This window comes from Hippopotamus amphibius, chromosome 1 (assembly GCF_030028045.1).
Source record: "Hippopotamus amphibius kiboko isolate mHipAmp2 chromosome 1, mHipAmp2.hap2, whole genome shotgun sequence".
NCBI classification, from domain to species: Eukaryota; Metazoa; Chordata; class Mammalia; order Artiodactyla; family Hippopotamidae; genus Hippopotamus; species Hippopotamus amphibius.
In genome coordinates this window covers 159,796,302-159,821,312 of record NC_080186.1, presented here as the reverse complement: position 1 = coordinate 159,821,312, position 25,011 = coordinate 159,796,302, and the positions used below count along the sequence as shown (strand labels likewise).

Here is a 25,011-nt window from a genome sequence, read left to right as displayed (position 1 = left end):
TCTCCAGAGGCATACGTAAAGTGTGCAAGGCAGTGGTACGGGTGACGGTACCGCCTTTGACCTGCTGGGGGCGGCCGAGGGGCTGGGGCGGTCCAGGCGGCTGCGCAGAGCCCTTCTCGTGCGGGGGCCTTCCCGCCAGGTCCGTGCCGCTCAGCTGATAGCTCCGAGGACGGAAGAGGCGGTGCGCAGGCTGAGCCCGGCGTCTCCAGGCGGGGCCGGCGAGTGGAGGTGAGCGGACCCAGGGCTAGGGTGGAGGGCGGAACTTTCGGGCCCGGCACGGCGGGGCAGCCGGAAGGTACGGTGGGGACTGCGCTCCGGGCGCTCGAGGCAGAGCAGGGCGGCCGGGCCGGGACTGCTTCGCTAGCCTCAGCTCCCCAGACCGGGACGGGGCGCCCACAGCCCGGCCCGGCTAAGACCCCCTGGTCGCTCAGAGGAGGAAGGGGAAGGTCCAGGCCCTGCGCCTTCGGGACGCCCCGGGCCGACCCACACCCGCGCAGCGCCCTCCGTGTCCAAGAGCCGGAGCAGGTAGCAGGGCTCGGGCCTGCCCCCAGCTTGTAGGTGAGTCGCCCAAACGACGACTCCACGTGCCCGCGGTGAGCGGTGGAGACACCGGCAGTGGCGTGGTGAGCACGGGGCCGGAGCCCGCACAGTGCCGCCTGGCAGCATGAGTAGGATTTTCCCAGGCCCCAGGCAAACCCGGCGGAGGAGGGGCTTCCCTCGCTGGTGTGGCGGCTTCCGGTTTGCCAGAAGTAATATTAAACTTGACTTCTCTCTTGTCTCGTGGCACCGGGGTTTATTCTCGTTCCCGTGTTACAGCTGAAGAAACAGGGTGGTCTGAATCCAGGTTTAGTTATATATTAGCTCTGTGACCTTGGGTCAGCAAGGACTAAAAGTGTCATTTTTCTCTGTGTAATGGAAATAGGACTAGGACTTGCTTCATGGGGTTGTGGGAATTTAACGAGTTAATGCAGTTAAAGGGCTTAGCACAATGCCTGACACACGGTAAGAGCTCACTAAATGACTGTTCTTGGTGTTATTGTGACGACCAGCCCAACCTGCTCCTAGTGGGATGTGGCCGCGCAGTCACTGAACCTTGATTCTAGTCCCCCCATTTCAGCACACTGCATCTCACCTCAATTCAATTCTCACTTTTTCCAGTGTCTAGTGTAAGGCACTGCTAGATGCTGAGGACAGTATACACAGATGCAAAAGACTTGATCCTCGCCCTTAAGGAACTAATGCAGTCTGCTAGGAAAGTGTAAGTTCAGAGGAAGAACTGTAAGGCAGGGTGGGCTGTGACAATGTCATAGGAAAGTTACAATAAAAAAGTTTTCTGGATTTTTAAAGAAAGACATGATATCCGATTGGAAATTTTTACATGGAATTGGGGCTTTGAAGGTGTCTTGAAGCCTGCATGGATAGACTCAGAAGGAAATTTGGGTCAGCAACCTGAATTAAGGGACTGGGACCCAGTGGCAGCTTCAGAAGCTGGGATCTGGTGGTGTAGGTCATGAGGAGCTGCCCATGGGAAACATCCTGGCTGCACATTAGACTCATGTGGAGAGCTTGGATAATTCCTGATGCCTGATTGAATTGCTCTGGGGTAGAGCCTGGGTATTGAGGTTTTAAAAAGCAGCTTCTCAGATGATTCTACTATGCAGACAATGTGGAGAGCACTAACCTAAAACCAGAAACTATAAATTCATCTCACCCCATTTATAATGTTTGAACAGAGAGAAACAAAAAGCTTAATTACATTATTATCATGTACTACACCTCGTAAAATTGTTTTCAATTAAATAAGGTAACGTGAAAAGACTTAGTATAGTACATAATAGTACTACTCAAAATGTAAACTGATCCTGAATTTCATTCTTAGCTTATTTGTGAGTCACATATCTGAGAATCTGGTTTTAAAATTATGGCTTTATATCATATTTTTGGCATATAATTTTAGGGTGTTCATAGGATTCTCCAAAACCCATCTGTGGACCACTCTCCCCTTCTCCTTCATTCCCAGTTAAGAAGACTGGTAAAGGATTTAGAATAGGACTTAAAAGTGTGTGTGTGTGTGTGTGTGTGTGTGAGCGCTTTTATTGTTTTGTTTTTAAATATCCTGCTATCTTGCTTAAATTAACCCAATGTCCAGTGTCCCTGGCAGGATTAATTCATTAGCAGACAAGAGGACAAACTGGAGTGGGATAGGAAATGAAGGAATAGAAGAAGCAGAAGAGCAAAGGAAAAACAAACCCAAGAAAACCTCGGGAAGTGGTTTGTTATGGGGGCATGCTGTACTGTCCTCTCATATGACTTCATTGTTTCTTCTCAGCTCCTCCTGGGGCTGAAAGCAGTCAGATAAGAAAGGAGCTCTGGTTACAGAGGACATGTAAATATCCCTTCAACCACATGGCTCAGTTAGGCTGACCTAGGAGAGTAATATGCAGCTGTAGATTAGGATTGACTGTGTGTTAGGATGTGTTTGAGTGGTAGTAGTGGAAATTCAGAATTTAAATTTGGAAAGGGTCCTAACACTATATTTTGTATTTTTTTTTTCTGCAGATGGCAGGATTTCTCTGGTATATCTAGTATGAGTTACACATCTTGGCCTCTTATCCAGCTTCAGCAGTCTCATCTCCATCATCTGGAGAATAAATGAGATTTGCATGAGCTCCAAACCTTGAGCTGTAATACGGACTGCAGTGCTAATATCCTTTTCTTCTGGTTGTTAGTAACAGGTACTAACCAACCTCAAATATGCGTAGAATACGTCACTGTGTCTTAGATAGGGACATAGCTTAAGCAGAACCATTATCATCTGCTGGAAAAATGTACTTTTTGAAAATGGAATCATTTTAAATGAATTTGTCTAAGTTTTGTAGTGTCACCTTTCATAATGTGAAAAACCATGTCCCAACTTTTCAATTTTGTGCATTTCAATTTAGAAAAATATTTCAGCCAAGAGGGAGTATATTTGCAAATGCAGTTATAGTCCAGTATTTTAATTGATAGAGTGGTAATTTTTGGTGGTTGTTTTATTAAAGTAATTTTCATAGATTCTCACCACGTATTTTTTGCGCATTTAAATTATCTGACAATGTGGTGCATCTTTCAGTTGCTGCGATTAAAAAGCATTGTACAGTTTAATCGTAGCATATTTTCACTGTTGGTGTTATCTAGAATAATGATAAATCAGAATTGACTTGACAAAATTTGATATTATTTTAAAAATTTAATGTTATTTTGCTGTTTCCTCAGTTACCTGTTTTACATAGTATCTGTCCCTGTAACATTCTTTAGAGTAGGATATTCTCAACTGGGAGCAATTTTCTTCCTCCTCCCTAGTGGGGGGGGGGGGGAATATTTGGCTATATCTGGGGATATTTGTGATTGTCACAACCCTTGAGGAAAGGGGATGCTATTGGCATCTAGTAGGTTGAAGCCAGGGATGCTGTTACACATCCTCTAATGCACAGGATAGCCTCCCACAACAGTTATCTGTTCCAAAATGTCAGTAGTGCTGAGGTTGAGAAAACCTACCCTAGAGAGTCCTATGGATTTAAAAAATTCATTTATTTTTAAGAAGTATGTCAAATATACTTTGACTACTTTTGTGAGCAAGGCACTTTTCTAAGTTTAGTGGGCAAGTCACAGTAATTTGTGATTTGTCCTTTAAAAATTGTTTTTGATCGTGCTTTTTTTTCCTAAATCATACCTAACTGATAAAGTCAGCAGTTATAAGAACCACAACTGTCCTTTTTGGAGAAGGCTGTTACTGTTGTGGAGCTACTGGAATATTAGATATGCCTGTCATTTTTAGTTTGACAGAAAAGTGAGAGTATTGATTATCTCTCTGCAGTTGTTTTTGAGGAACTTTCTCTTAGGGCGGTGTGGGCGGATGGGGGGTGCCATTAAACTTTTCCACACTCTGTATCTTTTCTGTTCTTCACTGACTTGAATGCTTGTCTTCAGCTCCTCAGAAGATTAAATGTCGTCAGAAGACCGAGAAGCTCAGGAGGATGAGCTGCTGGCCCTGGCGAGTATTTATGATGGAGATGAATTTAGAAAAGCAGAGTCTGTCCAAGGCGGAGAAACCAGGATCTATTTGGACTTACCACAAAATTTCAAGATATTTGTGAACGGTTAGTTAATATCCTCTTAAATAGATTTTTCTAAATAAAGGTTATTCTCAATTTCTTAGTGTACCCAAAATTATTTATCATCTTGTGTTTATAGGCACTAGTGATAGATGGTAGTATCATAGATTTAATGCCTATTTCTGTTTTAATTGAAAATTGGGCTGGGAGTGAACAATTTTCAATTTGATTCCGCCTTTGTGATCACTGAATTGGGATATTGCCCTGCATATTTTCATGCATCCTAATTGTCTAACTAGCAGTTCATCAGCCATGAGTCATTGGCTGTTAAATAGGGATAATAAAAGAGAAAATGGAATAATATATGTGAAAACACTTGGAAAGATTTAAAGTACCATGGCGGTTGTTAATACTCTTTGGTTTCCAATCTTTTCAACCACCGTAAACAGAGACTTGCTGCTACTCTGTGACCTTTTGCTTCAGAAAAAATTAAAAACTGGTACTTTTGATACAAACGTTCACAGAAGACATCTATGAACACTTTCTCAAAATGTTTCTACTCTAAAGGCTTTGAGTAAAGAAAGTAAGTGTGATAACTGAAAATGAAACTTCGATTGTGAGGGTGTTGTGTGTTGTATCTTGCCCTCAATCCTGAGATCATTGTATTGGCATGGATTCTCTCAACTGTGATTCATGGGTAGTTAGCACATGCTGGTCTAAGTAGGTCATGGCTCTTTGATAGAAATAAACGTCCTTTCTCTAGATTGTGTCTTTAATCGTCTACTGTAAAACAACAACAGAAGAAAACATTGTATATACTTGTTCATTGGTGTTAGGAATTATACTCAAAAGTGTATCCAAGAATAAGTTGTACATCTTCATTTTAAATTTCATGATGCTTAGTAGATTTTTGTGAGGACTTACAAGATTTTTTTTTTTTAAGGTGGCGGCTACGAAGTAAAATTAGGGAACAGAAACTGCTTTGAGGGAGGGTTTTTATCCTCTCAACTAAAGCATTATGTTTTTCTTAAGCTCTGCTCAGCAGTAATGGACACTCAAGTGTTGACCAACTGATCCTTTCTAATCTTTGTTTTTGGTTCAGGCAATTCAAATGAGTGTCTCCAGAATAGTGGCTTTGAATACACCATTTGCTTTCTGCCTCCACTTGTGCTGAACTTTGAACTGCCACCAGATTATCCATCCTCTTCCCCACCTTCATTCACACTTAGTGGCAAATGGCTGTCACCAACTCAGGTTAGACCCGAAACTTAATTTCTCCTATCCATTTTTAGAAACTTAAAAAATCATCTTTAATTGAAAACTACCTTGATGGTCTTCAGTTCAGTGCATGAAGAACAAATGGGTTTGATTTTGTAATTTTTTTTCCATTGCCTTCATGAATCGTAATTTTAATAAATTGAAAATGTTTGGTGTTTTAGAAAGGAATGGCAATTAGAACGATTAATCATTTTGAATTGCAGTAGGAGTAATTTTAATCAAGTATATTGTTTCTCTCCTTGTCTTGCTATTTTCCCATTTAATCTGTATTGTAATGGAGATTATAAGGCCCTCCTCATTTTCCTTAGATGTTGGTATTGCTTTTTTTTTTTTTAGTTTCTTATCCATTCCTTAAGTGAAAGATTTAGTTGTAATTAGGAGGACTAAAATTGAGCTAATATAGTTATAATAAATATTTCCTAAGAAAACATAAGAGCACTTTTATTTTTAAAAGTCTATATATTAATAACGGAGTTGTTGACTGCTCTCACATAGGTGTAAATGCACACAAATAGAAATGCACACGATTCCTGTAGATACCTCAATTAAGGCTTGAGATCTTATATTATGAGCCTTCATTTCCTCTGAGTTTTATGTCCTTTTCTAGTAACAACCTCAGCTCTTGATTGAGACATAAATATGGCTTGAAGCTAATATAATGTATTCTGGGATAGATAATGGATCAATAGCAGTTATTTTTCTGGAAGTCATGATGAAGATTGATAGGCTGATGTATTAAGACAAAAGCTGTCAGAGTTACTTGACCTCAAGGAACAGCTTGTCAGTTTTTCCTTTTTTGATCAAGTAATTTTCATTCCTACCCATGCTTATCACCAGTCTAATCTTTAGATGAGAGTGCCTTTGTAAAATTGGACTTACAGTTTAAAAACAAAATTAAACTTTAAAAAAGAACAATACATATAGAATAAAAAGGGATTTTACCTTACATTTTAATATCTGTGTCAGAGGCAGCACACATGAGACAGTGGGTTATTTGCCCAAGAATATCAAGGATGTTTGACATTTAGATCACTGAGAGTTGGCTGAATTATCTAGATATTTCTAGTCCCATTTCTCCAGAGAGCTCTTGATACTTTACGTCCATGCATGTTTGCACATATACAGTTTCAGATTCCAGCCAAATAGCATCTACTTAATGCTGGCTTTCAGGGTGTGGGGAGAAGAGGGTTACTCATTATTTTATGTTACATAACTAAAATTCAGTAGAATTCTCTATCAAATTTTTGTCCATATAATTGACATTTTAAATTGGTCTCTTATGTTCCTTCTTCCTTCAATTCTTGTTTGTTATTGGGCCCTGATTCCTTGGCATTATGCATTTCACCTTTTGGTAGTGAAGTTGGCACGTGGATCTGTCCCTCACTGAATTTGGTTGGTAGATAGAAGTGGGTTTAGTTTTCTAGTATTTTCCATTATTTCTCTTCCAATATATATACACAGTCTCTCTCATGCCCTTCTCTTTCTACTTCCCTCATTCCTCACATTTATGTACATCCCAGATGCCTCTTTTGAGAAGGGACTAGAGAAGAAAAGAGGATGGAGGAGAATGGCTTCTTCATTGGACTTGGTGGCTCAAACAACACTCAGGGCTTCCCTTTTAGTATTTATTACATTTTAAAGGTTTCATCAGGTTTCTGGTTGATCATATAAGCATATTCATGCAAATGTATAAAAGCGTTAGTTGTCCAATCTTGAAGTAGTCAATAAGTGTTTCATTCGTGCCTGTATGGGATTTAGTGAATAGCACTAACGCAGCATAAGGAAGAAAGAATGTGGTCCTTTTTCATTTGGTATTCAAATTTACAAAATTTGTTTGCATGTAGAAGACTTATTTTTTGATGTTTACCTGAAAAGAAAAGCTGCTTATGATTCCTGAGCTCTACTTAAAACTATTTTACATTTCTAATGGAAGATCTTCTTATATTTGCCTTTCGAATTGAACAGACCAGTTTTAAGGGGGAAAAGTCAAAATGGTTTCAATTTTGGTTGCTTAGCTTAGGAAATGTCACTTCTGCCTGTGGCAGCCCAACCATGTTAAGGGCTTGTAATCATGTCCAGGTTCAATATCAGTCTGCCTCCCTCTATTAGCCAGGATCTGGTGTAAGCCCAGATTACGTAGTTAAAATCAGTTTGTAAATCTGAATAACAAGGACTCTGAGGTTAGATTCGGTTAGTGATTCTATCACACAAGTTGGCTTCTAGATATGACTGAAAGAATTAATTTTAAAGCTTGGATGGTATTTTTAAGCTGTTCTTTTTCAATTCATTATTGTAGGGTACCTAGAGGGCTGGGACTCCACAGGAACAGAAATAGTTCATTTTAGAACTAGATCTCTTCTCCTGTGTGAGAGAGCAATACCAAAGTGAAGAAAAATAAAGAACAGAAAAACTCTTCCATGTCAGTGGCTCGTATGTAAACCTAGTTCTACATCTGATAGAGTCTTGCTGTTTCTCTTGTTTTATGGTACTTCTTTTAGCTTCTGACCTTGTTTTCTACTGTGGCTGGTGTTGCTGAATAGCTTAAGAAGTGCTTCAATAAGAACCCTGATGCTGTTGTGCAGCATAGTTTATCACAGAAATGCACAATCATGTTAGGAAGTATAAAGGCCTAACTTAAAAAGATTTCAAAGGAAATCAGGAGTTGACAGCATCATCATCTTTCCAAACTCACCAGCATCCTCATGTGTTTTCCCCCAGCTCTCTGCTCTCTGCAAGCACTTAGACAACCTGTGGGAAGAACACCGTGGCAGCGTGGTCCTGTTTGCCTGGGTGCAGTTTCTGAAGGAAGAGACCTTAACCTACCTGAATATTGTCTCTCCTTTTGAACTCAAGATGGGTTCTCAGAAAAAAGTTCAGAGAAGGACGGCTCAAGCTTCTTCCAACACAGAGCTAGATTTTGGAGGGGCTGCTGGATCTGATGTAGACCAAGAGGAATTTGTGGACGAGAGAGCCGTGCAGGATGTGGAATCATTGTCGAGTCTGATCCAGGAAATCTTGGACTTTGATCAAGCTCAGCAGATAAAATGCTTTAATAGTAAATTGTTCCTGTGCAATATCTGTTTCTGTGAGAAGCTGGGTAGTGAGTGCATGTACTTCTTGGAGTGCAGGCATGTGTACTGCAAAGCCTGTCTCAAGGACTACTTTGAAATCCAGATCAGAGATGGCCAAGTTCAATGCCTCAACTGTCCAGAACCCAAGTGCCCTTCAGTGGCCACTCCTGGTCAGGTAACTCTTTGCTATGCTGACAGCTGCCCCCTAATTCTCTCTCACAAAGGGAGACATTTTCTCAGGAACTTCTTGATAAGGCTCATCCGGGCAGGCTGAGGCCTTGGAGCCCGCCCACAAGTTGTTTCATTGTATCCATCAAGAATGCCATGATTTTAGTTTAAGCAAATGTAAATACTTCCTTTGCTGGCTTTGGAATGGTTGGTCCTCTGCAGGGATGAGCGTTAAAAAAAGTAAAGTAATTCTGGTGATTTACTCCGTATATCTGCTGTATCTGCTAGGTGGGGGAACTACTACCTTGTCTTTATGTGAGGTTGGGATCTGGAGGGGTTACCCCTTAGAATGGTTAACCAAATGTTTACAGACTTTAACGTAAAGACAGCTGGCTTGGTTTCTTTTCTTTTTTAAAAAAAACCAACTCCATTAAGGCATAAATATACTCATTATAGTGTACAGTTTGCTTAGTTTTGACAAATGTGTAGACCCATGTAACCACCATCTCAGTCAAGACATAGACTCCCCATACTTGGTTTGATTTTGAAGTGAGATAGAGAGTTTTAGTTTATGTGCCCCTGGTTTAAGGATCTTAGGATCAGAACTGGTTGGGAAATCATCAAACCTGTGATGTTTTATATTTTCCCTCCAGGTCAAAGAGCTAGTGGAAGCAGAGTTATTTGCCCGTTATGACCGCCTTCTCCTCCAGTCCACCTTGGACCTGATGGCAGATGTGGTGTACTGCCCCCGCCCATCCTGCCAGCTGCCTGTGATGCAGGAGCCTGGCTGCACAATGGGCATCTGCTCCAGCTGCAATTTTGCCTTCTGTACTTTGTGCAGATTGACCTACCATGGGGTCTCTCCCTGTAAGGTGACTGCAGGTAGGTTGTAACTGTGTGAATTCAGTCTCCCAGTGCTCCACCCCGCCCCCCCCGCAAAAAAAAAAAAAAAAAGATTTGTCATTCTAATTCTTCAATTTGGAAGAATTGTGTTCTTCTGTGTTTGTTCAACAGATATTTTTGTCAGTTACTGCCCTAGGTTCTGGGAATATAGCAGTGACCAAATGCCCTCATGGAATTTACATTCTAATGGGGGAGATAAGCAAAAAATAAATAAATAAATAAAGAAGACTGTTAGGTAGTGGTAAATGCTGAAGAGGTAAAAAAATAAAGCAGGGACAGTCTATGAGGTGTTCTGAAGGGGAAGGGGCTTAGGATTTTTATTTAGAACAACCAGGGGAGGCCTTGCTGTCAAAGTGGTTTGAGTAAAAGACTTGAAGGAAGTAAGGAAACGAGTCATGCAGATATTGGGGGAAGCATTTCAGGGAAGGAATGACAGAGTAATTTCTATGAATGTGGAATAATGTAGATCCTGGTTGGCAGATGCAGAGCATCTAAGCTATCACTCTTGTTTCCATGGTACACATGTTTGATCAGTCATCAAGTGCTTTTTCAGTGAGCCCAAGGAGGCCTCAGAATCTTTCTCAACACAGTGCTTCAGAAAGCCACCCTCTACTGAGGTAGGCACAAGGGGGAAAACCTGTTAGCCATTTGTGATCTAGATAAGGACTGAGAAATCAGGCCCTTGACATTAATTTGACTACACTTCAGTGACTTAGTCTTTCTCAGACTAACAGGGCTGATGATAACAGCTATTTCGTGAGGTTATTGTAATTTTGAATGACCTATTGTAGTGCTACTCAGGGTGGTTATAGTTGTTATACTGGTCTGTGACAAGGTAAATACAGAAATTGAGAATCAGTGTTTGAAACTTTAATAGTGATTTCACTGTCACTATTCACTAAATTTTATGTCAGTTGTATCTAATAAAAATTTAGACTTATATTTTTTCTTTTTACTCTCATTTTTCTAATAATTCATTTGATTATATTTTGCAAAAGTATTAGTGGTCCTTGACAGAGTGAGAGAAAAAAAACTGGTCCTTCACCATAGTTTGGGAATGGGCTAATGCATGTAAAATACAAAATGGTAACTATTTTTTTTTAATTAATTTTATTTTTATTATTGAAGTATAGTTGATTTTAAATGTGTTAATTTCTGCTGTACAGCAAAATGATTATTATACATATATGTACTCTTTTTAATATTCTTTTCCATTATGGTTTATCACAGGATATTGAATATAGTTCCCTGTGCTATACAGTAGGACCTTGCTGTTTATCCATGTTATATATAATTGTTTGCATCTACTAACCCCAACCTCCCAGTCCATCCTGCCTCCCCTCCCCCCATCCCTTGGCAACTGCAGTCTGTTCTCTATGTTTGTGAGTCTGTTTTTGTTTTGTAGATAGGTTTGTTTGTGTCATATTTTAGATTCCACATATAAGTGATATCATGTGGTATTTGTCTTTCTCTTTATGACTTATTTCACTTAGTGTGATTATCTCTTAGTCCATCCATGTTGCTGCAAATGGTATTATTTCATTCTTTTTTATGGTTAATATTCCGTTGTGTGTATACCACCTCTTCCTTATCCATTCCTCTGTTGATGGACATTTAGAGTGTTTTCATGTCTTAGCTATTGTAAATAGTGCTGCTATGAACATAGGGGTGCATGTATTTTTTCAAATTATAGCCTTGTCTGGATATTTGACTAGGAGTGGGATTGCTAGATCATATGACAACTTTTTTTTAGTTTTTTGAGGAACCTCCATACAGTTTTCCATAGAGGCCGCACCAGTTTACTCCCATCAACAGTGCAGGAGGGTTCCCTTTTCTCCACAACCTACTCCAGCATGTTATTTGTAGACTTTTTTTCTGGCTGTGACATGTACGCGGGATCTTAATTCATCAACCAGGGATCAATCCCATGCCCCCTGCATTGGAAGTGTGGAGTCTTAACCACTGGACCACCAGGGAAGTCCCTTGTAGACTTTTTAATGATGACCATTCTGACCAGTGTGAGGCGATACCTCATTGTAGTCTTGATTTGCACTTGTCTGATAATTAGCAATGATGAGCCTCTTTTCGTATGTCTTTTGGCCATCTGGATGGCTTCTTTGGAGAAATGTCTAGTTGTTTTGCCCATTTTTCCATTGAGTTGTTTGTTTTTTTGTTGTTGAGTCGTATGATCTGTTTGTATATTTTGGAAATTGAGACCTTGTCAGTTGCATCATTTGCAAATATTTTCTCCCAGCTTATAGGTTGTCTTTTCATTTTGTTTATGGTTCCCTTTGCTGTACAGAAGCAAGTTAGATTAGGTCCCATTTATTTTTGCTTTTATTTTTATTGTCTTGGTCAGAAAATGTTTTGCCTATGTTCTCTTCTGGGAGTTTTATGGTGTTATGTCTTGTATTTAAGTCTTAAACCACAAAAAATGGTAACTGTTTTTTTATTTTGATGAATTTTTATTATTATAAATATTAATAATCATTAAACACAAAAGATTTACTATGTGAAACACTGTTCTAAGTGTCTTACATATATTAAATCATTTAATCCTCCCAGTGACCTTATGAGTTAAGACTATTATTCATCCCCATTTACAGATGAAGAAACTGAGGTACACAGAGTTTAAATAACTTGCCCAAGATCACATAGCTAGTAAGTGGGAAAGTTCAAATTGGAACCTAGGTGATCTGGTTCCAAAGCTCATGGCCTTAAACATTATGTTCCACTGCCTACCCTACTCCTAAACGCCCCCCCCCCCCCCCCCCCCCCGCAACAGCACACTCAGAGCAGGATCTCTGGGTATGAAATCGACAAAGTAAAATCAAATTTGGTGTCTCAGATTTCACCAAATATTTCTTGTTAATGAATACAGAGAATAAGTGTTTGGGATATACACTCCTCTGTCATACAAGGAAAGAAAATTAAGTATCCCAAAATGGTAACTATTGATGCCAGCATTATTATAGTTACTGATTGTTAGTAAAGTGTCTTTATCTCCAAGAAAGGACCCTGAGAAGAGAATGAGAAAATACAGTACTTCCAGTTGTTTCAGGTGTTTCACAGTGTTTAGGGAAGAAATCAAAGATGGGTTTGGGGGCTTCAGCAATATTAGAAATCTCTTTCTCAATCTCTGTATCTATGTATTAGATGTTAATGTACAAAATATATATATACTAATAATTTTATTATTTTGAGAACATTAGAGCAGTAACCTTTGTCCTTAAGATGTCTAGGAACACAAAAAACTCATAGGAATGAACCACACAGAGAAAGGATTCACAGGTGAAGAAAAAGTGCAGATAGAATTCCACCCCAGAAAATGGCTACTGCACTTAGAGGGAAGATGTCCACCTCTGAATAATGTGAGGAAAGTAAATTAATAAAATAGGTAGAACATTGTTGAGAGAGGTCTTTAATTGATTGTGTTGAAAAATTAAAGTAATAGAATTGTAAGCAAAAGCCTTTGTCTACAAGTAAAGCCTTTGGGAATGGCCGCCCATTCCATTTGAGTTAAGTGATAAAGCAGTAGAAACCAGATTGAAGAGTATTAAGGGGAAAAGTTGACAGGAGGGACTTTTCATTTCCTGTGGGTGGCAAATTTTATTCACTGGCTTTTTTTATATATGCAGAATTGAACAGTTGGTCTTTGCCCTTAAGCCAAAGGTGCTTTTGTTTAGTTTGGTAGGCCTGTTGTTACCAAATGGTGAATGATGCTGACTTAGTAGAAAATCAGTGTCCATTTCAACCTTTGTGTCATTTAGATAAGTCAGTCTTTAACTGTACTACTAGTTGTACTAGTTACACAAAAATATCAACATTAATAAATTAAAAATCAAAGGAAGAAGAGAAGCTATTATTCTGTCACCTTTAACGTCCAGCTTTTCTACTTGGAGGATTCCTGTCTGTTTGTCTTTCGTGCATATGTAATTTTTATCTAGTTACAACCTAAATATGCTTTTTTCTGAATTCCATAATGAGTATTTTAATTGAGTTGTAGCCATCCTAATTATAAGTTTTAATAACTAAATATTATATCATTAAGTGGCTTCACACGTAATTATTCCCTTCGAGATTTAATTTGTTTGCTGTTGTTATATGCATCTCTGTGCATATAACTGTACTTTGGATTAATTCCTTATGATAAAATCCCAGGAATAGCATTATTGAGTAGTCAAAGGTTACGGCCATTTTTTAATGATTTTTAATCAGTGTTACAAGTTGTATAAAAGTTAATTTTCCATTTCATTTTCTAGAGAAATTAATGGACTTACGAAATGAGTACCTGCAAGCAGATGAGGCCAGTAAAAGATTTTTGGAACAGAGGTATGGTAAGAGGGTGATTCAGAAGGCACTGGAAGAGATGGAAAGTAAGGAGTGGCTAGAGAAGAACTCAAAGAACTGCCCATGTTGTGGGACTCCCATTGAGGTAAAGATTGGGGGACAGACTTGGAGGCAAGCCTACTTGCAAGCATGTTACGATTTCCTTAAGAAGCCTTTTCATTTTGTGACTAATTAAGAAAACACATTTTGGTATTAAACCTTCTTAACTTGGAAAATGCAAATTTACTACTAAATATTGTTATTGACTTTAAATATATGTAGACTTCCCTTTTCAAAGTGCTTTCATATGATGACAGTTGTTCTCACATTACATCCACCTCAAAATTGAGTAAATAAAGAGGCCATACTAGAGCTACAATCAACTCTTAACTCATCTATGTGATTAAAAAAAAAATCAAACCTGACTTCTCAGAAGTATTTATCCTAGAATTTATCATGGCTGTTTAACAAGTACCTGCTTCTGAAATGGAGACATCTGAGTAAATAGACAGATAAATCTATTGCATCTTGACAAAATTTTAATATGTTTTAAAATTGAAATATATCTTTGCATTTGATTCTGTTGTTCCAGTCCATCATATCTGAGCTGACCCTGGTGGTGATGCCCCAGTTACTCCATTAAGGAAGCTGGCCTTCTATTTAACCAATTCTGACATGCCTCAGCTCTGATAGAATGGGGGACTGGGTACCAAATGTTTTTGTTTGTTTGTTTTTTTAATTTTTTTTTTTTGTGTATCTTATTTATTTATTGGCTGCTTTGGGTCTTCATTGCTGCAAACAGGCTTTCTCTAGTTGTAGCAAGTGGGGGCTCCTCTTCATTGTGGCGTGTGGGCTCCTCATTGTGGTGGCTTCTCTTGTTGCAAAGCATGGGCTCTAGGTGCGCGGGCTTCAGCAGTTGCCACACATGGGCTCAATAGTTGTGGCTCGCAGGCTCTAGAGCACAGGCTCAGTAGTTGTGGGGCATGGGCTTAGTTGCTCCGAGGCATGTGGGATCTTCCTGGGGCAGGGATCGAATCTGTGTCCCTTGTGGTGGCAGGCAGATACTTAACCACTGCGCCACCTAGAACGTCCTGGTACCAGTGTTTGCTTAGATTTATGTAAAAAGTTTAGCACAACAGTGTAAAGCAATTATATTCCAATAAGAGCTTAAAAAAAAGTTTATATTGCACATATTAAATCCAAACATTTTAATATTAATCTAACTACGTTTCACTTATAGTATATATGTTTGGTTTGTATTTACTGTTTATCAGAGGAGATTTTGCTGAGTATTTAACTGTAGGAATGTTACTGAGTCCAAGCTTGCTCTGCTTGCTGCACTACAGGCCAATGAATCCGAGACGAGGTGTTGAGGCAAGGAATAGACTTTCTTCTGGAAAACTGGCAAACTGATAAGATGGCAGACTAATGTCTCCTAAAAACCATCTTATCAGGGTCTGGATGCCAGTTTCTTTTATAGAATCAGAGAGGGAGAGATGGGGAAGTAAAGTAAAAAGGGTTATCAGACTTGCAAAACATCTCCTGGAATGACTAGCCTTGGGGAAGGGATGTATTAGTTTCACAGGTGGGTAGGGGTCCCTGAGGCAGGCCATTGTGTATGACTAAAGCAATGAAAAGCAAAGGTTAAAGTCAAAGAAACAGATCCAACGTGGAGTCCAATTTAGCTATTACCTGTTACAGGAATACCTGCTAAGTATTTTTTCTATTTTACTTGTAATGCAAAAGCGTTAGGCATTAATAGTTATCAGTGTGTGTTACGTGTATATCTCAACCCTGCATTAGAAAAGGGAGATGAGGAGAATGTTATACCAAATCATTTTGGCATGTGCATTTCTCTTTTGCTTCTACACCCTTGATATTTTTCTCTCCCACCAGAAATTAGATGGATGTAACAAGATGACTTGTACTGGCTGTATGCAATATTTCTGCTGGATTTGCATGGGTTCCCTCTCTAGAGCAAACCCTTATAAACATTTCACTGATCCTGCTTCCCCATGTTTTAACCGGTACGTATACACCGAACTCCTAGTCTTAGCAGTTTTTGGTACTTGATTTGCAGACCACAAGCCCAGTAAGTTTTACTTCAGTACTTTGCTTGTTTAGAGAATTCTCTTATATATTTTCCCCCATATATGAACTTTCTTGAAAATGAGTTTTATGATGAAAATATACTATCTAGGGATGTTCTTTTATTTACTGTCCTCCTCAACTTTTTTAGTGAAAAATTTCAAACGTATAGAAGAGTTGGAAGGGTAGGACTATGATTAATAGGATACTTTCCACCAAAATGAACAATTGGTAATATTTTGCCATCTTTGTTTTCTAAATTTATTGCTGAACTACTTGACCCTAAGTTGAAGATATGGTGCTTCATCTCTATATACTTCCACATGTCTTTCCTAAGATAAGTCTTCTACGTAACAACAATACTTCAAAAAATTTAATGACAGTGGCATACTGTCATCTAATAAAATATTTAAGGCTTATCAACTATCCCTAAAAATATCTTTAAAAGCTGTTTAAGTATACCAGGGTCTAATCAAGTTCAGTCATTTTATTTGGTTCTGTCTCTTCAGTTTCTTTTTTTTTTTTTTTATTTTTTATTTTTTGGGGGGGTACACCAGGTTCAATCATCCGTTTTTATACACATATCCCCATCTTCCCTCCCTTCCTTGACGCCCCCCCCCAAGCCCCCCCCACCCTCCCCGCCCCAGTCCTCAAAGGCATCTTCCATCCTCGAGTTGGACTCCCTTTGTTATACAACAACTTCCCACTGACTATTTTACAGTTGGTAGTATATATATGTCTGTGTTACTCTCTCGCTTCATCTCAGTTTCCCCTTCACCCCCCGTCCCCTCCCATACCTCGAGTTCTCCAGTCCATTCTCTGTATCTGCATCCTTGTTCTGGTCACTGAGTCCAACAGTACCATTTTTAGATTCCGTATATGTGAGTTAGCATACAATATTTGTCCTTCTCTTTCTGACTTACTTCACTCTGTATGACAGACTGTAGTTCTATCCACCTCATGACATATAGCTCCATCTCATCCCTTTTTATAGCTGAGTAATATTCCATTGTATATATATGCCACATCTTCTGTATCCATTCATTTGTTGATGGGCATTTAGGTTGCTTCCATGTCCTGGCTATTGTAAAGAGTGCTGCAATAAACATTATGGTACAAGTTTCTTTTGGGATTATGGTTTTCTTTGGGTATATGCCCAGGAGTGGGATTACTGGATCATATGGTAGTTCTATTTGTAGTTTTTTAAGGAACCTCCAAATTGTTTTCCATAGTGGCTGTACCAATTTACAGTCCCACCAACAGTGCAGGAGAGTTCCTTTTTCTCCACACCCTCTCCAACATTTGTTGTTTCCAGACTTTGTGATGATGGCCATTCTGACTGGTGTGAGGTGATACCTCATTGTGGCTTTGACTTGCATTTCTCTGATGATTAGTGATGTGGAGCATCTTTTCATGTGTTTGTTGGCCATCTGTATGTCTTCTTTGGAGAAATGTCTATTTAGGTCTTCTGCCCATTTGTGGATTGGGTTATTTGCTTTTTTGGTATTAAGCTTCATGAGCTGCTTGTATATTTTGGAGGTTAATCCTTTGTCCGTTGTTTCATAGGCAATTATTTTTTCCCACTCTGAGGGTTGCCTTTTAGTCTTGTTTATGGTTTCTTTTGCTGTGCAAAAGCTTATAAGTTTCATGAGGTCCCATTCATTTATTCTTGATTTTATTTCCATGATTCTAGGAGGTGGGTCAAAAAGGATGGCGCTTTGATGGATGTCATATAGTGTTCTGCCTATGTTTTCCTCTAGGAGTTTGATAGTGTCTGGCCTTACATGTAGGTCTTTAATCCATTTGGAGTTTACTTTTGTGTATGGTGTTAGGAAGTGTTCTAATTTCATTCTTTTGCATGTTGCTGCCCAGTTCTCCCAGCACCACTTATGGAAGAGGCTGTCTTTTTTCCATTGTATATTCTTGCCTCCTTTGTCAAAGATAAGGTGCCCATATGTGTTTGGGCTTACTTCTGAGTTCTCTATTCTATTCCATTGATCTTCCTTTCTATTTTTGTGCCAGTACCATACTGTCTTGATCACTATGGCCTTGTAGTATAGTTTGAAGTCAGGAAGCCTGATTCCACCAACTCCATTTTTCCTTCTCAAGATTGCTTTGGCTATTCGGGGTCTTTTGCGTTTCCATACAAATCGTAAGATTTCTTGCTCTAGTTCTGTGAAAAATGCCATTGGTAATTTGATCGGGATTGCATTGAATCTGTAAATTGCTTTGGGTAGTACAGACATTTTCACCATGTTGATTCTTCCAATCCAGGAACATGGTATGTCCCTCCATCTGTTTGTGTCGTCTTTGATTTCTTTCATCAATGTCTTAAAGTTTTCTGCATACAGATCTTTTGCCTCCTTAGGCAGGTTTATTCCTAGGTATTTTATTCTTTTGGTTGCAATGGTGAATGGGAGAGTTTCCTTAATTTCTCTTTCTGTTCTTCTGTTGTTAGTGTATAGGAATGCAAGAGATTTCTGTGCATTAATTTTGTATCCTGCTACTTTACTAAACTCATCAATTAGTGCTAGCAGTTTTCTGGTAGAGTCTTTAGGGTTTTCTATATATACTATCATGTCATCTGCAAAGAGTGACAATTTGACTTCTTCTTTTCCAATTTGGATTCCTTTTGTTTCTTTTTCTTCTCTGATTGCTGTGGCTAAAACTTCCAAAACTATGTTGAATAATAGTGGTGAGAGTGGACACCCTTGTCTTGTTCCTGTTTTTAGGGGGAATTCTTCCAGTTTTTCTCCATTGAGAACAATGTTGGCTTTTGGTTTCTCATATATGGCTTTTATTATGTTGAGGTAATTTCCTTCTATGCCCATTTTCTGGAGAGCTTTTATCATAAATGGATGTTGAACTTTGTCAAAAGCTTTTCTGCATCTATTGAAATGATCATATGGTTTTTATCCTTCAATTTGTTGATATGATGTATCACGTTGATTGATTTGCGTATATTGAAGAATCCTTGCATCCCAGGGATAAACCCCACTTGATCATGGTGTATGATTTTTTTAATGCGCTGTTGCAGTCTGTTAGCTAGTATTTTGTTGAGGATTTTTGCATCTATATTCATCAGTGATATTGGTCTATAGTTTTCTTTTTTTGTGACATCTTTGCCTGGTTTTGGTATCAGGGTGATGGTAGCCTCGTAGAATGAGTTTGGGAGTGCTCCGCCTTCTGCAATATTTTGGAAGAGTTTGAGAAGGATAGGTGTTAACTCTTCTCGAAATGTTTGATAGAATTCGCCTGTGAACCCATCTGGTCCTGGGCTTTTGGTGTGTTGGGAGATTTTTAATCACTGCCTCAATTTCCGTACTTGTGATTGGTCTGTTCATGGTTTCTATTTCTTCCTGGTTCAGTCTTGGAAGATTGTATTTTTCTAAGAATGTATCCATTTCTTCCAGGTTATCCAATTGATTGGCATATAGTTGCTTGTAGTAGTCTCTCATGATCTTTTGTATTTCTGAGGTGTCCGTTGTGACTTCTCCTTTTTCATTTCTAATTCTGTTGATTTGCATCTTCTCCCTTTTTTTCTTGATGAGTCTGGCTAATGGTTTATCAATTTTGTTAATCTTCTCAAAGAACCAGCTTTTAGTTTTATTTATTTTTCTTATGGTTTCTTTCCTTTCTTTTTCATTTATTTCTGCTCTGATCTTTATGATTTCTTTTCTTCTGCTCACTTTAGGGTTTCTTTGTTCTTCTTTCTCTAGTTGTTTTAGGTGTAAGGTTAGGTTGTTTATTCGATCATTTTCTTGTTTCTTAAGGTAGGACTGTATTGCTATAAACTTCCCCCTTAGAACTGCTTTTGCTGCATCCCATAGGTTTTGGGTTGTTGTGTTTTCGTTGTCATTTGTTTCTAGATATTTTTTGATTTCCTCTTTGATTTCTGTAGTGATTCCTTGGCTGTTTAAGAGTGAATTGTTTAGCCTCCATGTGTTTGTCTTTTTTGCAGTTTTTTTCCTGTAATTGATATCTAGTCTCATGGCGTTGTGGTCTGAGAAGATGCTTGATATGATTTCAATTTTCTTGAATTTGCTGAGGTTTGATTTGTGACCCAAGATGTGATCTATCCTGGAAAATGTTCCGTGTGCACTTGAGAAGAACGTGTATTCTGTCGTTTTTGGATGGAATGTCCTATAAATATCAATTAAGTCGAGATGGTCTAATGTGTCATTTAAAGCTTGTGTGTCTTTATTGATTTTCTGTTTGGATGATCTGTCCATTGATGTAAGTGGGGTGTTCAAGTCTCCCACTATTATTGTGTTCCTGTCGATGTCCCCTTTTATAGCTGTTAGCATTTGCCTTATGTATTGAGGTGCTCCTATATTGGGGGCATAGATATTTACCACTGTGATATGTTCTTCTTGGATGGATCCCTTGATCATTATGTAGTGTCCTTCCTTGTCTCTTTTAATAGTCTTTACTTTCAAGTCCAATTTGTCTGATATGAGTATTGCTACTCCAGCTTTCTTTTGACTTCCATTTGCATGGAATATCTTTTTCCATCCCTTTACTTTCAGTCTATATGTATCCCTTGGTCTGAAGTGGGTTTCTTGTAGGCAGCATATAGAAGAGTCTTGTTTTTGTATCCATTCAGCCAGTCTGTGTCTTTTGGTTGGAGCATTTAATCCATTTACATTTAAGGTGATTATTGACATGTGTGTTCCAATGACCATTTTCTTAATTGTTTTGGGTTTGTATTTGTAGGTGTTTTCCTTTTCTTGTGTTTCCTACTTAGAGAAGTTCCTTTAGCACTTGTTGTAAGGCTGGTTTGGTGGTGCTGAATTCTCTTAACTTTTGCTTGTCTGGAAAGCTTTTGATTTCTCCCTCAAATCTGAATGAGATTCTTGCTGGGTAGAGTATTCTTGGCTGTAGGTTTCTCTCTTTCAGGACTTTCAGGATATCCTGCCATTCCCTTCTGGCCTGCAGAGTTTCTGTGGAAAGGTCAGCTGTTGTCCTGATGGGTTTTCCCTTATATGTTGTTTGTTGCTTTTCTCTTGCTGCTTTTAATATTTTTTCTTTGTGTTTAGTTGTCGTTAGTTTGATTAATATGTGTCTCGGTGTATTTCTCCTTGGGTTTATTCTGTATGGGACTCTCTGTGCTTCTTGGACTTGGTTAATTATTTCCTTTCCCATGTTGGGGAAGTTTTCCACTAGAACCTCTTCAAATATTTTCTCAGACCCTTGTTTTCTTCTTCTTCTGGGATGCCTATAATTCGAATGTTGGTATGCTTAATGTTATCAGTGAGGTCTCTGAGACTGTCTTCTAATCTTTTTATTATTTTTTCTTTTTCCTGCTCTGTGGCAGTTATTTCCCCCATTCTATCTTCCAACTCACTTATTCGTTCTTCTGCCTCAGTCATTCTGCTGGTTATAGCATCTAGAGTATTTTTAATTTCAGTTATTTTGTTATCCATTGCTGTTTGTTTTTCTGAGTTCTTATGAACTGTTTCTTGTACTTTCTCTATTTTGTTATCGAGATTTTGTATCATTTTTACTATCATTACTCTAAATTCCTTTTCAGGCATTTTTCCTATTTCCTCCTCATTTATTTGGTCTTGTGGGTTTTTTTCTTGCTCCTTTGCCTGCATGGTGTTTCTTTGTTTCCTCATGGTTGTCCAAACTTTTGGGGTTGCTTGTCCTTGGGTTTTTTTGCGTTATTCTGTGACCAGCAGAGGTTTCTTTATTGTTCGTCTGTAAGCGTCGGTGTGTGGGGAGGGAGAGGGTACAACAGTGGCTCCTTATCCTGGGAGGGAGTGAGCAGTGGCGCACTGATGTCTCAGTCAGGCTTGGAGGTGCCTGTTGCAGAGGGCGCCGGTGGCTCAGGCGTAAACAGAAAGTCTTAGAGTTGGGCCTCTCTCGGGGGTTTTTTTCTTTTCTTTCTTTTTTTTTTTTTTTCCTCTCGGCAGCCTCCCTGCTGCTGGCGTTGCAAGGGGTTTTAATCTAGCCCCACCCGAGTGCCTGAGGGTACTTGTTATCCCTGAGCGCCTTAGGTGGCCCGCAGGGCGTCTCTCCACTGCCTGTTGCAGAGGCGCGGAAAGAGAGAGAGAGGCTATGCGCGTGGCTCCTCCCAGCCGCCAGCGAGCCTGCAGCCTCCAGCCGCCATCATGGCCGGGCAGCTCTCAGGAACGGGCACTCCTCTCCGCGGGCCTCCTCCCTCCTGTCCTCTCGGTCCGGCAACAATGTTTCCCACACTGAACCAGCTCTCCTGCTCCCACACTCCCGCTCCTGGACCCTCCGTTCAGCCGCGGATCGATGTCTTGGTCCGGGAACGCTGAGCTGCGCTGCGGACCCTCCAAATGTTTCTCACTCCCTCCCGTCTGCCACAGCTCCGCCGCTTCACCCTCTTTGAGCCCTCGTAGATGCCTCCCTACCGGCTATGTCGGGCTCCCCGCAGTCCCATCCGGTGTCCGAGGCCGTCTGCTGGTGTTCAGCTGGTTCTCTGTGAGAATGACTGCGTCCTTCCGTGCATTCCCAATGCATCTGTGGGGAGGGATGCACTCCACGTCTCTCTACTTCGCCGCCATCTTTCGCCAGTCTCTTCAGTTTCTTAATAGAGAAAAGTTTTGCCCACCTCTTTTTTGTTTGTTTGTTTATTTGTGTTGAGGGGAACATTGACATTTTGTAGAGTTCAGGTTGTTGTCCTATATAACCTCTATACCTTCCGGAGTTTTGTTTCTCCACGTTGCCTTTTAGTTTGTTTCTCTATCCTCTTTATTTCCTGTAAAGTGGAAGTTAACTCTAGACTGGAGTTTGACTAGATTTAGAGTAACATTCTTGACAAGAATACTAAATAAGGGGTGATGTACTTCCTGTTGTGTCACATCACATCTATGTCAGGCTGTCTCACTGTTAGTATGATGCTCAGTTCTGTCATTTGTTCCATTGTAAAGGTAAGGTTTCTTTTTTATTGTTAGTAAGTGATCAGTGGGGTGATTCCTTGGCACAATGTAAATATCCTGTTTTCCACCAGCTCCAATTTCAGCATCAGTTGATAATCTTTGTTAATAGACATCTGTGGAGTACTTACAGTCAGTCATGGGTGTTATGAAACTATAAATTGAAGAAACATGCTCTGCCCATGAACCATTGATAATATAGTGTTGAAAATGCATAAATTTTAAGTAACATAAGGGGAGGAAAACAAATTGGCAACTGGAAGACATTCTGCAGATGGAGAGTACAAGGACAGTGAAGATGGAGAGGATGGAGTGATTAGCGTGTAGTAAAGTTACAGTGTTTTGGAGGAGTTCAGCTTCTAGACTGCCTGAATTTTCGAGTCTTGGCTTATTCCATATATTGTACACATTGACTGTCAATGTGAGTATCAGTTTTGTGTTACCCATCTCCCATTATTGTTTATCCTTGGCCCTAGAGAGTTGTGTAGATCCTTCAAAGGGCTGTTCCTATAAACTTTAAAGCAGCTTGTTCAGAGGGACCCATATTTCAGCCCTCCCCAGTGGAAAGATTAAAGGAGAGGAAAAGATATACAAAGATATTATCAGAAGAGTACAGAAAGTATATTTGAGAAAAGGAAAGAAATTATTTTCAGTTTCTATCAGGTGTGTTAAAATGTACCTTATTTTATGCTTCCAGGTTGTTCCATGCTGTGGATGTTAATGGAGATATTTGGGAAGATGAGGTTGAAGACTAGTTAACGTCTACTGCTCACGATATGGAAGTGGAATGGTTTGCCCTAATCTTCTGTCAAGTATACAGAGTAACTTTGCAGGATATTTAGGGTACCATTGATTCACTGTTCCTATATGGCAGAACAAGGTTTATATTTTCGTGTGGTACTACTGATTAAGGCACATTCATAGGTTTTTCATTGCAACGTAATTGAGGAAATATTAAGCCAAAGGTTTAGAAAATGAAAACTAGAAAATGTTAAATATTAGAATGTGCCCAAAGCTTTGAGTAGTTATAAATTAAATATTTATTTTCTTCTCCAAGCTTTAGGTAAGGAGAAGAAGGGTCAAGAGTTAAACTTATAGACCTTTTTATCTCTGAGAAGCATCCCTCTAAGACATTCTGTGGGAGCTCCCTCAGTAGTACCTTTACAACTGGGGTCAGGAGAAGCCTTATTAAAATTGTACTGAGAGCCTGATCTTATTTACTGCATGTTACATTCTTTCCAACCTGAATTTCTGCTAAGTTAATTTTCTTTGGAGGAAGCTCTTTATAACTGATTGGATGGCCCGGTGTCATTTTGATCCGCTGCTTTTCAGAATAGAAATTTATAGATAATTTAAAAAATATTTTGTAATACCACAAACACTGTGGGTCACCTGATATATTTATTAGTGGTCTGTAGTCCACTGGTTTTGAGCCAAGTCTGGAATTTATTGATACTGGCTCAGAAGAATTTCAGCCCTATTCAACTTTTCTGTTTCTACTAGGCAGTAGAGCCTAGATTCAGAACAACTTGTTTTTGCTACCTTTTGTTCTACATTCTCTCCATTGACTCTTGCCCTGCCTTTCATTGGTAAGGACAATTTTAATATTTCCTCCAACAGCTCATATTTTTATTTCCTCTTCTGGGATAGGAGAAAACCTAATATGGTCCTAAGCCGAACGAACTGAACTTTAATTATCTGCATTTTGAACACTGCATCACCATAGTTCCAGTCCCAACTTTCTGAATTCTTTTTAAAGGGCTTCTCTACTGAGCTATGGAAATTTGTCTTCTTGTCCTTTTTTTTTCAACAGCGCTGTTTCAGGGGATAATTTTGGCTTTATACCTGGATCCCTGTTTCTGGGTTTTGTTGGCTTTTTGAAAAATTGTCTTTCCTTATAGTTTGGTAAGTGGCTTGGTAACAAAATAAGATTTGGGGGAAAAAAGGAGAGAGGAATTCTGCAGCTGTGAACATGTTCATTTTTCCTAGCTTGTTATTGAAAATTGGGGAATCACTTTTAACCATTTTATGTGTGTGTATCCAAAGAGCACGGACTGTTTCTGGATTGTCAATGAGGATGCTTAATCTTAAAAATAAAAATTATTAAAAATTTGTCTTATAATTAGAGCAGAGTTACTGCTATGTGTTCTGTCACCAAGGCAACTAATCACA

At 39.3% G+C, this 25,011-nt stretch overlaps 1 protein-coding gene across 5 annotated transcripts; it reads left to right on the top strand.

Annotated features, from left to right (window-relative positions):
• The first annotated feature begins 1 nt into the window (after position 1).
• On the top strand, positions 2–24,961 carry RNF14 (ring finger protein 14). 5 transcript variants are annotated; one of them, XM_057732473.1, is made up of 9 exons: positions 2–228; positions 2,560–2,735; positions 3,970–4,139; positions 5,197–5,348; positions 8,091–8,618; positions 9,265–9,493; positions 13,777–13,949; positions 15,740–15,870; positions 23,537–24,961. In XM_057732473.1, exons 3-9 carry the CDS (start codon positions 3,986–3,988, stop codon positions 23,592–23,594), a joined length of 1,425 nt encoding a protein of 474 aa, XP_057588456.1. In that variant the 5' UTR covers positions 2–228; positions 2,560–2,735; positions 3,970–3,985; the 3' UTR covers positions 23,595–24,961. The 5 variants fall into 5 exon arrangements, with proteins under 5 accessions (XP_057588456.1, XP_057588482.1, XP_057588472.1 ...); XM_057732499.1 differs by having other exon boundaries at positions 12–228; positions 2,560–2,576; XM_057732468.1 differs by lacking the exon at positions 2–228 and adding an exon at positions 237–558.
• Positions 24,962–25,011: the final 50 nt, after the last annotated feature.